At 44.1% G+C, this 13,373-nt stretch overlaps 1 protein-coding gene across 1 annotated transcript in view; it reads right to left on the bottom strand.

The window, feature by feature from the left end:
- The window catches only part of HHIP (hedgehog interacting protein), a 72,267-nt gene extending 70,446 nt beyond the window's left edge, over nt 1-1,821 (bottom strand). The window contains exon 1 of the mRNA XM_068680847.1: nt 1,022-1,821. Within this exon, the coding sequence (XP_068536948.1) occupies nt 1,022-1,288 (267 nt within the window). The 5' untranslated portion in view covers nt 1,289-1,821. The remainder of the gene's footprint in view (nt 1-1,021) is intronic.
- Nucleotides 1,822-13,373: the final 11,552 nt, after the last annotated feature.

Genomic DNA, 13,373 nt, shown 5'->3' with positions numbered 1-13,373 from the left:
GGGGACTGAAGGAGAATGATGTTCTCCAGTTTCACCCATTAGTGAACCAACTAACAAACACAATGGTGTTGTTGTTATTCTTTTGCCATAAGCAACAGGACTCTGTGTGTGGGCAGCAGTTTAGTGGGGAGGAGGATAAGTCGACCCCTTTTTGTCCTATTGATTTTTTCCTATTTGCATGACTTGAGCAAATTAAATGATGCAATATGGCTTTTTGTTACAAAACAAAGTGAGAGATACCACCCAGACACATATGTTGATTCGTAGAAGCTGTTTACATGAGAATGGAGTGAAATCTACCGTGAACCGAGCATAAAAATTCGATTCAGGCTGGGCATTTTTTTTATTATGCCTGGGCCAGCAAGCCTGAAACGCAAGTTTTCCAAGAGTCTCGCAGACCTTGACAACTACAGAGTTGTAACCGAGGAATTCTTAATTAAACCTTAAACCGGGATGGAAAAGGAAGGGAAAAAGAGAGGAAAGAAAAAGAAAAAGAAAAAAAAAAAAAGACACCTGATTGTTGATTTCACGTGCAGCGCTTCCTAATGCCGCTGCCCGGCCGCGGGAGGACGGGGGCACGGCGCCGGGCGCTGCGCGGAGCGGAGCGGAGCGGCCGGGCGGGCAGAGGAGGTGCCTCCCGCCCGGCCTCTCCCTCCCTCCCTCCGCATGACGGCGGCTCCGGGAGGCCGCCAGGTAGCGGGGGAAGGAGGGGCGGCCGGCACCTGGCGCCGGCACCCCCGGCTCGTCCCCGCGCCGCGCTCCCACCCCAGACCTGCCCGAATACACGCGGGGGGAAGCGGGCACCGCTGTTCCTTTCTCCCCCTTTTTTTTTTTTTACTTTGGAAACCCCAGCAAAATAAACCGCAAAGCGCCGCCAAGCCACCTCCCAGCCCCGCCGCTGCCCTGCGCACCCGTGGGCAGCCCCCGGGGCCACCCGCCCCGTCAGGTTAGCGCCGGGGCAAGCCAAACTCGGCACCCCCCGGCCCGCCGAAGCAGCCGCGAGTCCTCAGGTGGCGCCTACCTTGGTGTCGGCGTGCAGCAGCCCCGGCGTGTCAGCGCGGGGGCAGCAGGAGAGGCGCGGGTAGAGGCCGCGGCACATCGCCTCCCCGCCGCCCGGCGCCTCCGGGGCCAGCAGCCGCCGGTCGCGCTTCTTCAGCCGGCGCGGCGGGGTCCCGTTGAGGCACCTTCTCCTGCGGGCGCCGCTCTCCCCGAACTTGGCATCCCCCTCGAAGAAGCACAGCACCACGGCCACCAGCAGCAGCTTAAACGGCAGCATCTTGAGCATCATGCCTGAGGGAGCGCGTGGATGCACCCAAAAAAAAAAAAAAAAAAAGGGGGGTGGGGTGGGGGTGGGGGGGCGAGGGGGGAAGGAGGGGAATCCCACTGACTTTGCTTTGCACTTCGGGCCGGGAAAACACCTCCCTCCCTCCCGCACGAGGGGGAAGCCTGCGGCCGCGCTCCGAGGAGGGCAAAAAAATAATAATTAAAAAAATAAAAATAAAAACACAAAAAACCCAAACCAAAGAACCCAAGGGGGGGCGCGGACCCCCGAGCCGAGCCGCGCCGCGCCGCGCCGGGAGGACGGGATGCTCGGCGGCGGGCGGGAGGAGCCGCGCGGGCGGCACAGGTTCAGCAGCAGCGGCCGCTGCCGCGCCGAGGCGCCGGGGCTCGGGGCGGGCCGGGCAGCGGGCGGCGGCAGCCCCTCAGTCGCCGTCCCATAGGAAGGGTGTCCCCGCGGCGGGGCGGCGGTGGCCGTGCCGGGCGATGCCCCGTCCGCTGCCGGCCGCGGCTCAGCGGGGCTCTCATGTTTCGCTCCCTCTTTTCTTCTTCTTTTTAAGCCGCGCGCGGGGAGGTGCTGCCACCGCGCGCCCTGCACGTCACCCGCCGCCACCGGCCGCGCCGCGCCGCGCCGAGCCGCGCAGCCGGGCAGGGAGCGAGCGGCGCGGGGGCGCGGCCGGCCCGGGGGGCAGGCGGCGGCGCCACGCCCGGCAGCGGCAACGGCCGCCCGGCAACCGCCGGCCCGTAACGGCCGCCCGAGGTGGGTCTCGGCCGCCGAGCCCCGAGGGGCGCCCCCCCGGCGGGCAGCGGGGCACGGGGAGAGCCCGGGGGGCGGCCCCACCCGGGGCAGGTGCAGCCACCTCGGGGGGAGCGGGCGGCGGCGGAGCTGGCGCTGAGGAGAAACTCCTCACGGCTCCTGGGGAAGGGGAAGGGCAGAGGAGGCTGCGGGCAGCTCCTCACGGGCAGCGGCGCTGCTCAGGGCGCCAGGGGCCGTCACTGTGCGCCTCACGTGTAGCTGAATCTCTTCAGGTGTAGTCTTGAACTCCTAAGCAGCCCGCTGTGAGCTAAATCGGACTAAATTTTGGCATGGACAAGGAGTACCTCAGGTAAAGCGTTGTGTAGACATAAAGATCCATAAAGATCTGTCCCCTCGCACTCAGTACGTTTCTTGGAGGCTGCTGGCTCCTGAACTCATGACCGCCACTTGACTTGCTGCTGACTCGTTTGGCCAAAAAAAACCGTTCCCGACCAGGGCCTGAGCCACACCGAGTGCAGCGATTGCGGGTACGGGCTGTAGGGGCTCTGGGACAGCGTGGCCCCAGCACTCGTGTTGGTGGGTGAAGTCAGCGTGGCACCCTTAGAGCATCGCCAGCACTGGTGGTGATTCAGCTGTCCTGCCTTGTTGTTTTTGAAAAAAGCCCTGCTTGGCACTGGGGGATCGTGTCCCGTGAGCGGCCTGGCTGGCAGAACGGTAGCAATGTGACTACACCACAAGAGCCGTGCCACATTTACTGGGTTATTACATAGGTTGTTCTGAAAGGAAAGTGATTCTGGTGAAAAGCAGAGCAGCGATATCAGAAGTCATTTTTATTCCCAAGCAGTCTCCCCACGGAGGATTATGCTGGCAGAACTGTAGTGGCAGAAGTATGCAGCTGAAGGTCCGACTGCCTCTTTCCCCGGGTAGGCAGGTGGTCAGACTTTTCAAACGGATTTTGCATTGCTTCTCCCTTACTGGAATGGGAAAGTGGAACTGAGTGGAAAGAAGTGACTGTGGGGCAGATACCCTCTTGAAAAAACAAATGTTCAGTGAAAGTGTCTGTTGAGCAGTTGCTGCCCGATCCTCACAGGTCCCGTCTCTCTGGAGGAAAAAGGGAGTGAGGAATATAAATCTATATGATCAAAGTAACGCAGCTATTAGTAAATAACATTTCTTCTTCCTTCAAGTGCTGCCTGCGTAAATATCCGTTTCTATGTATACCTGTACTGGTTCTCAGAGGAGGTGAGTTTGAGGTGTAGTAATTAAATAGAGAATGATTTCCTGAAATGGGAAGTTACAGAGCTAGGAAAGAGCTGTCAGCTTGTGAAGGTCAGATTCCACACAGAAGTTTTACACAGAAATTCTGTGGAATGGCCAATGTCTATTGACCTGGTATAACATGAAGTGCTCAAAACTTGAAGCTCTGTAGTGATAGAGGGATATAAAGGTGTATAAGTAAGACTTGAAGAAGGTTGAATGTTCTTTATAAGCTCTGAATAGAAAATGCTGATTCTTGGGGTTTTGTGCAAGAAGACATAATTTACTCTTATGTTCCTTTCCACACTTCAAAAAAGTTCATGACAGCTTCTTTAAGAAAGTCATATATATTTTTTCAAGCTGGTTGGTATAGGAATTTATTTATAAACCTTTTTAATAATGCAAAGTTAAGGTCAGTATTAGTATATGCCATTCCAGAGTGTCAGCTTCAGGTGTCTCTCAACCTCTGATAAACAGAGATAAGGGAATACTTAGGAAGTGGAAACATATACATAGGAAATATGGTTAATAAACACATCAGTCTTTTAATGCAACCTGGATTCTGTCATGTGAACTTCATTACTGGAAATAATTAAACATGGTAATGCCATAAGTAGAGGTGAATAAACTCTGTAATTTGTTTCTAGGATGTAGGCGAGAATCTTCCAGTTATGCTACAGTTATGTGTGAGAAGGATAGCAAGTTAAAAGGAAGCTACTACTGCTGTGGTATTGGAACATAGCTAGATTTTCTTCTAGTTTTATCCAGGAGATAAGCAGACTGTGCTTATTTATACCATTACCTTTACTATGTTTATTATTGTCTATATCGTAATACATCATGGTATCTGTATAGCATGAGTCAAATGTGTCAGAATACCCTTCAAATAACAACATAAGGCTAAGACAGTGACATATGCTTGAACTTACCAGTTACTATTTTTCAATTGTGTTTGTTCTTTTTAACTTATGTGGCTCAGTAGTTGAATTCAGATTGTCATAAATATTTTGCAAGAGAATTTAAATGTACCAAGATATCTGCTTTCGGATTTAAAGTTAGTGAAGTCCTTAGTATTTTGAACAGAAGAGAAAATATGTGGAGCAACTAGTGTCAGTTTTGAGAAGTGCAGTTATCATCTAAGTTTACAGGTAGGAGCAGAAGCTGAGTGAAGGGATCTAATGGCATGATGAGGATTGTGCCTGATGGAAGTAATTGGTAGCACCACATTTATTCCTAAACCGCCAGCAGATGTTGTCTGGCAGTACACCTTTAGGTATTTTTGTGATTCACACAAGAACTTTGTGTACGGTCACCTCACTTTACAGCTAAGCTGTGTAAGTTTAACAGTACAGGTTTTTTCGTCTCAGCAGTGAAAGCAAGGCTACATTCTAGCCTTCCACACTGATGGATAATACTTAGCGTGCCATGAGGTGGAGTTCTGGAGTTCTGCAGCATTGGAGCAGGCTAGGAGACAAACCAATGCTCACCTTAGTTTGCATCTGAGAAAGTGCAGTATTTAAGACACTGGTACAGGAAGGTTGCACCCCCGCCACCATCGGGGACATTTCACTGGGTGAAGCAGGTGGACTTCAGCTCTTGGAGAGTGGCTCTGCTTTTGCTTTAGCTGAGTTGGACTTCTCAAACACAGTTCTGTCTTGCCAGTTATTTTAAGATAAAAAGCTTTCATTATCAGGTGAATTCACTGTCAGATGAAATGAGAGTGGAATCTCTCCATAGCTCATCAACAGCGCACTTTTCAGTGAGTCCTTTATAACATTATACGTGTTATTTAAAACACTCTCCCTAAACTGTGGGATGTGTGATTCTACTTTATAGCTTATTTATTCATCTTCTTGTTGGGGCCAGTGTGTATCACAGCAAATTCTGCATCAGAGAAACCACAGTGTGAGAAACACTCAGTCATGGATTCCCTAGTGTATACGCTCAAAGTTAGTGTTCCAATTCCAGAATAAATTCTGAGAAAAAAAAAAAAAAGCATTAAACTTTGAATTTTGTATCTTTCACTCAGAAAGGAAAGCAGAACAATCTTTCTAAAGCAGTCAGAAAATTCATTTAGATAACTTTGAAACAAAGCTGAGCTTGAGAGTCCAGGATCAGAGGCTTCTGCCTAAGCTGTGGCTTCTGAAAGTTAATGGTCCCAGCTCCCTGTTTCCCTGTCAACTGGATGGACAGAGACCCAGGAATCTGGAAATTTGGAGTGAGAACTTGGGCAGGAATTTCAAGGTTTGGCAGTCTGAGCTTCTGTGCTTCTGGCTTTTTTTTGGGTAAAAGCCTGACTGTGCTGAGAGTCCTGTTAGAAGTGAAGCTGAGAGTTTTTTCTGGCTCTCTGCTGCATCACCGGGGTGAGGGTTCCTGTGGCTTCAGGGCAGGGAGCTGGAATATCAGGAAGCCCTGACTCTGGGACAGTCTTTATGGCAGGAGTTCCCCACAGCTGTGAACTCTTCAAGTCCATTTGCCATAGCAGCTCCCCTGGTAATGAAGAAGGAAGACTGCTGGAGTGGTTTCATTAAAGCATCTTGCGGTTAGTCAGAAGTTTATAAAACCATTATTTTTTTGCTTATGTTTCTGCTTGTGATGTAACAGAAATTTTCAGTTTGGTCAGAACATTTCTGGTTGGTTCTCTCCACCATATACTACAGCCCACATCATTTCATGGTGTTGAGAATAACATGTTGCTTGTCTTTGCATACCACAAATACGAGGTGTGAAAGCTGGTGTAACATGAATGAACAGGACTTGCAAGGATATTTTTTATGGGAAAATAGGTGCCCAGACAGTCACAGACAAGTTTTTAGGGTATGTCTTTACCACAGAGTTCCCCATGGCTCTTAACAGAAATCCTCTAAACCAGCTGAAGCCACCTGGACCATTTGGGACTATAAACCAACGTGTCTGGTCTCTGAACATGACTTCAAAAAAACCTGAGTCCTGTCAGGGTACAAAAGCAGTATTTGGCTGATGTTAACTCCACTTGATTGGCCCATCAGGGAATATGAAGTACAGATTATTTTAGCACATCACGTCAGCTGCTAACACAAACCTTCAATTACCTGCGTTCAATTTTGCAACATAAGCTAGGCTAACTAGAAGGCAGATAAAGCAAACCATTTTGTGAAGGAATGAAGACTCAAGAGGCCCGCTTGCCTATGGTCTGCATACTTTTACTACCTGCTGTAATTCACCTCAACAACATGTCTCTATTTATGTTTGTTACAAAGAGACAAAAGAAGCCGCTGTGGAAAAAAAAAAAGTCTTTCTTAGCAGGGACTGTAATAACCCCACTGCCGATTGCAGTTTACCAGCCATGTGTATGCCATCCCTTGCTCCAGAGCTTGGGGTGTCCTTACGTCCTCTAAGAACGCTTTGTATAAGATGGCAATCGAGGAAACTCTGAAATGCTTTCAAGAGTTATCAAAGAGGTAAAGGTCTTTCTGAATAAGCAATATCGTGCATGACAGAGCTAAATAGTGGGCCTATATACTTCTGCCTCATAAGATTTGTTGCTTGCCGAGGGCAGGGCTGGAAATGATAGCCCGGCAGCGTTAAAACCAAGCAGTCACAAAACTCTGCTGAGTAGCTCAATGACTGGCATGTCAGATAGGATTTCACAGATTTTCTCCGTGGTGGTGCAGTGCATGTGCAGTTCACTCTGTTACATAAATTGATGTGAATCAGTTCATATTTGATATAGAAGCTTTGGTTTGGGAAATTCTTCACAGTAGCTTTCACACAGTATGTGCTAAGGCACCATGTGCTGCATTGCTGCATACAGAACGTATATTCTGTATAAGCTGTGCTTTTCAAGGCTACTTTCCAAACAGTAAAAAACATTTTTCCCCACAGGTGGGAAATAACAGTGGAATTGGTAACCATCTGTCATTTATTTTCCTAGACAATGTATGTTCCATTCATACATGTAATTTAGCTTTTAGAAGAAGGATTTATCTAATTCAGTTGCATAATTTGTCTTTAGGAAAGCAGGGAGTTCATCTCAAACAAATATGTTTCTCAACATATCATTCTCAGAACTGCCAAGTCCCTTGGCATACACAGGAAGGTGCCCCTGTACCTAGCAGTCATTCTCATGAGCGTTCTCTTTTGAGCATGCTAACGCCATGCTCGAAGTCAGTGTTTTTGGCTCATGTTGAATGATTTCAGGATGGTGCCGAAAACTACCTCACACTTCTTGCATCACGCATACTTCTGGAGGTTTATGCACACTCCTGGGCTGTATAGTCTGTGCCAGTGTAGCACATACCTAGTGCCATCTTTCTGAAGTGTCCATTTAGCCTGCGCTGACCTGAGGTTACAAATTTTACCCTTAAAGGCTTTTCTATTATGCTTCACTAAGGGGCATTGTGAGCATTTTGTCAGCAGCCTAAATCCTGACTGTATGAGATCAGCCTGGAGAGGATTAGAGCTATAGTCTGAGTCCCAGTCACGCACAAGAAAAGCTGGAAGAAGCAGGTGATTTTGTAAACAGCTAATTCTTATGGAGGCTGGTTTTTTGGGAGCCCATCATTCAAGTGACTGAGCTTGGCCTGCTTGCCCTCTCTCCTACGCCTGAGATGCACAGTAAATTTCAAGCACGTAGATCTTCGATTATTTACAATAGTCAGCCTTTGACTAGAAGTGGTGCTTAACATAGTTGTAATTAAAATGAAATACAGACTCCAGTTTGGCTACGAGTTAGAATGTGGTTATAAAGCCACTTTATGTGTGGAGAGCACTGTCCAGCCACTAAATCTTGGAACTTCTGGCTCTGCAGGCTGATATTATTTTGCCAGGAATGTGGTTGTCAAAGACAGGTTGGACCATGTATGCTCTTCTAAACCTTGACATGAAGATTTCGTTAACTTTGGTGAGAAATGAATCTAAGTAGGTGGTAGGTTCCCACACAGGTGGTGATGTGTGAATCATTTCTTTGATTTGACTGGAAGATGTATGGACAATGAAGATCCTTGGATGTAGATGTAAACTGATGTGGATGCCAGATGAACTTGGACTGAACTTAAGGCCAAAATATATTAAAAAAAAAAAAAAAGATGCAGGATAAGGAGAGACAGCAGCAGATGTTCAAACCGTATGTTCCTGGACAGGTCTAATAGAAAACTTCTTCCAGTCTATGTTGTGTTTCTCTCTTAGAGAGGCTGTGGTTTGCAAAAGAATAGGCTGCACCTTCTATGTGCACTTGCAGTCCAATTCTCTCAAGTTTTCCTCATGCAGGCAGGCACATAGGGCAGGAAATGTCAGACAGCCACAAACTGAGCTGGAGGTGTTTTTATTACCAGAACTGAAGAACAAAGCGCGAGGAATAACAAGACTCTGTCAGGAGTGACCAGTACACCAGCTCATTGTTATCATCTCTATCTTCAGGGATCAAAGTTAATACATAGAAGAAGAGCTCATTGCTTTAGCACAACATGGAAGCATTCCTTGGGGAACCTGAGAGTCCTCAGTGATAGATGCACTGATCATTCATGTTCGCTTCTGTCATAATAATGTTACAATGCTGTATCAAGAAGAAAATCCGACTTCTGTATCTTTCAGTTCTACTGGACACGTTGAACACATTCAATATGGGCCATTTCCTGGAATAGGGAGCAACAGTTGGGATCTCCTAATGAATAGAGCATTTCAAAATAATACAAGGTATAAGATATACAGTTCATTTTGTAGTATTCTCTGCATGAATGTGGTCGACCTGTGGTAAGATACAAATAATAAAGGCCCAGAAGTCCAGGTGAGCTGCCCTTAATCCCCTAATTTTTGTATGCAGCCTAGCTTCTACAGGATTTGAAATTCTGTGTATAATCAAGTGATTGAGTTAAGCATTGCATCCTAACCTTAAGGCATGTATTACAATCACTATCAAATGAACTTTAAGGATGAGCTGTACTGCTTCATGTAATTTGTTACAGATGTGAGGGAATCCCTAATTTCCCTAGGAATGGTCACTGCAGAGTAGATGTTGTTTGAATGATGCAAACAGACTGCACTTAACCCTTCCTGCAAAGGTTTGGTTCTGACTCTGGCAAAAACATGATTTAGAGTGATTGATTCTAGCATTTTGACCTTTCCTACTCCCCATATGACTCTTTAGGGTGGGACCTGAATGATGATTTAAGATAGGAATCATAGCATTCCAGGGATGGTACAAAGTTACAAATTACTTTGTGTGTCTGGGATAGGATTAGTAGGTAGAGGTCACCTCTTAGGTATGATATAGCAGCTCAGTGTTGACTTCCAAAAAGGATTATAATCAGCCAGTTTTGAGACCCATCAACTGTACTGTATTTTGGTATGGAAATACATAGTTTGCAGGACTAGTTGGTGAATTTTGTTAGCCAAACAGTCAAGTGTGGGTGGGAACCAAATATGTTTCTAGTGGCATTCAAGAGTCAGTTGACAGTTCATAAGGAATATTTCTAACAGTTATTGTTTTTCTAATATTAAGTCTGAGTTGCTAGCATTGTACTTTCAGTGGAACTGTTTCTGATAAACTTATCTGACTACACATAATGGTGGAAGGCCCTGAGGACATTCTGTGCCTCTGGCAGCTTGAAGGAACTGAGGGATTGTGGAGGCTCTTCTCTCCGGACCGATGAGTTTTTTATATAGCCTCACACCAAATACTCGGCTCTTCAGGGAGGCTTGTGTATCGCTCCACCAAGCATGGCTTTCCAAATGGTTTGAACTTTAACATCAAGGGCCCTCATTTGTCTCAGGAGTAGGTAATCTGTACAGGCAAAACTTCGGGTAACGCTTCTAAGTGACAGCTGTATGTTCCCTGAGAGTGCTGTTGTACCAAGAAATCAGTGAACTTGTCTGGAAATCTGCAGAATTGAATTGTTTTGACATAGCTGAGTGGACAGGTAATAATTCTAGAGTAGCCAGTTTTTGTTTGTTTGTTTGTTAGAAACAGTTTTTAAAAGTTTTGATAGTTGTTTTTAATATGATGGAAAAATGTGATTTCAAGCAAATGAGGTAGCAATTATGAGTTATTTATCCTTCTGGTTTGCTACAAGGAGGGAGTCATGTAAGACACACAAGGGACACTTCTAGGAAAACATTTTGACAGGCAAACAGTCCGTTACTTCTTTTGTTTCTTACTGATCTTTGATTTAGAGATTTCTCAAATAGGATTCCACACTGTGTCTTGAGATCCACCTACCTACGGCCACTAGGATGAGGTGGAGTTCTGAAAAGATGTAACATTTTAGTGGACTAAATATCCTCTTTGACATAATTTTTTTAAAGTAGCCAGAAATTCACCCACTGATGGGTAGAACTAGGATAAAAGCCTTTTCTTTGAAGAAAATAAAATGTTACTAACAGAAGGAAAATTAGGCTAGCACTCAAAAGTATAAAAAAATAATGGATAACAATTAATGACAAAACTGAGAAGGAAAGGTGAATAAAGAAATCAAGGTTCTGTCAGAAATGCTTTGTCATCTCAGTCATGACTTATTCTAGAGCCTGCTGTACCTGTTTCCCTTAATTTTTCAGACCTCTTGATCATTGCCTTGTTATTTATGACCATCTAGCCCAGGCCCAAACTTGAGCAGGACAGCACTTTGACACTTTATTCCTTGTGAGAGCAATGATCACCTACAGTATCTGTTTAGTTATGTACTTTTTTCATTGTTATACTTGTTATTAATATTACATTAATATGGAATGCTTTCAGTCATGCATTGATAGGACAATGAAATTGGTTTACATGCCACTTAACTTCTGAACAATCAAGGAAACCATGGCTTCTGGTTAGCTCTGAAACAGAACCCATTTGCCATGTACTCTTAATTCTTATTTGAGAAAACATTTATTTTTTAACCTTTCCCATAGAAGGATGTTCTGTTTCAGTGACCTTACTTGTACAGTGAGCACAATACTTGCTTGTTTGGGAAGTATTGTGAAAATGCAAAGCACTACGTAAGTGCTAAGTACTGTTTATAATAGGATATCTTTCTGGTATTCTAGCTGCCATACTAAGGTCTTCCTGGAAGTTGGCTTAACCAGGCTATGCTGGAGCTTTCCACAATGTTTAAATGAGAATAATGAATGTTTCATTGCTTCATTTGGCATGTAAGATAAAGGCACTTACTGTCTGTGACACTCCATAAAGTAGAAAAGAACTGTAGCACTGCAGTTTATGTTATTAAATTGTTATATGTGATAAACATGCATTTTTCATCAGTATCGTGTTCTGTTCTAACGCAAAGCAACAAAACCTGAGACATATATATGCTTTGTCATACAGGTTTAATGCTTTACGAGTCTGCATATTCATAAACATTTTGTAATGTCTATTATCAACCTGGTGAAAAGTAGCTGAGGTTCTGTTAGATCAATATATGTCAGAAGCAAGTGAATACTCAAGTATTCCTGTTCAAGTGACTTATAAAAATTCTTTTGTTTTGGTAGGCATAATTTTTCATTTTCCAAACAGGTAAAATATTCTGGAGTTTGATTTCTTGAATTTACTTTACTTGTGGAAGTAAAGCTTTGCTAAGAGCCATACTGCTTGACACTATAATTTTGTTTACATATCTCTAGAAAGGAGACAATTGGAAATGATGATATCACTGTTTTACAGGTAGCCAACACCCTTGGCTGTGTGAATTTTGGCTGAGATGGTGAGGAGTGCTGCCACCCAAGTATGATTCCACCGCCAAATCCATCGATGTTTCATACTGAGAATGGGTAATTAGTTTTCACTAAAAAACTTTAGTTGACAATTAAAAAATGCAGGTATTGCTACAGAAGGCTATTTGTAAAACCCATATTGAGTTTCTGGTACAATGTGCATCAAAAATAATTTTTGAATTATGGATGAAACTGTCTGAATCACCTAGCTTTGGGAAATTTACTGATTACAGTGATGATACTGGAATAAGGCACATAATGAAATAGCTGAATACAATTATTCTCAGAGTCTTTATTATCTGCCAGTTTAATATATTTCTAGCCTTTTCTTTTAAGCCTCTTGGAACTGAATCCACCATCTGTAATCTGTATTTGTTTATATGTTGCCTTGCACAGCAGCAATCTACATTTGATTTTGTCATCTAATTCATATTATGGTAGTCAACAGAGAAATATTAGACTATATTTTAAAGAAACTGTGGAAGTACAGAGATTGTAGAAGTAACATTTATTAGTGTTGTATATGGAGAAAATACATGCTTCCTTCTGTTACTAAACCTAAGTAGGTAGCAACTGAGACTTGTTGAACTCTGGTGTGAGCTCTGACCTACAGACAATATTCAGAATGGTTATTTCTTGGTTTTGTGCTATAAATAATTCAAAGTAAATGAGCAAAGATGTCATGTAATGAAAAAAGGGAAATTATAAATGAATACATTCAATCGTTTACTTATTGCTTGTCCAGATTCTAAAGTGAATTTTAAATTTGGAAGAAGAAATCATACCCCTTTACATCTCTAAGAGATTAAAATTTTCTAAGTTACTAAAAATTGAAAAATTCTAAGCTTTTGAAGTGTTCATGCTCTAACAATTAAAGAAGTAAAAATAGCTGTGTCTTGTTAAAATCAGTAGCACATTTGCTAAAACCTTTAGCAGAGACAAGTATGAAGCATGGAAAATCTGTGACGGGACTTTCTGTGATCCTTTTCTGACCATATTCAAAATCCACTCCTAAAAAAAGAAGAGGAGGCTCATCAGCTGTTTGAAACCGTCTTGTCTGTTGATTTCAGTTATGATAACTTCTACTACGTTGGAATCTGCCCCAGGTTCTTTCTGTAAAGACCCTTCAGTGCTGTCACCTTTGAAAGGCAAAACCATACCTTTGAAACAACAAAAAATTGACTTGTGCTCCATCTTGTGCATTATTCTTTTAGAACATGAAAGTGTAGTGGTATGGTTTAATCCTGATGGTATAGTTTAATCCTGCCATCCGAAGGGGGATCCAGTTTCTGTCCACCATCTTTGACGGTCTTACAATGCCTTCTTTGCTAACCAGACTCTATTGTACTGAATTACTATATTTGTTGCTTTAAATTCCAAATATAGTAATATTATTATTACCAGTAAGGCA

The sequence above is a fragment of the Anas acuta genome, chromosome 4 (assembly GCF_963932015.1).
Source record: "Anas acuta chromosome 4, bAnaAcu1.1, whole genome shotgun sequence".
Lineage (NCBI taxonomy): Eukaryota > Metazoa > Chordata > Aves > Anseriformes > Anatidae > Anas > Anas acuta.
Note: the sequence above shows the minus strand (reverse complement) of the source record. Positions and strands in the feature narration are given on the sequence as shown.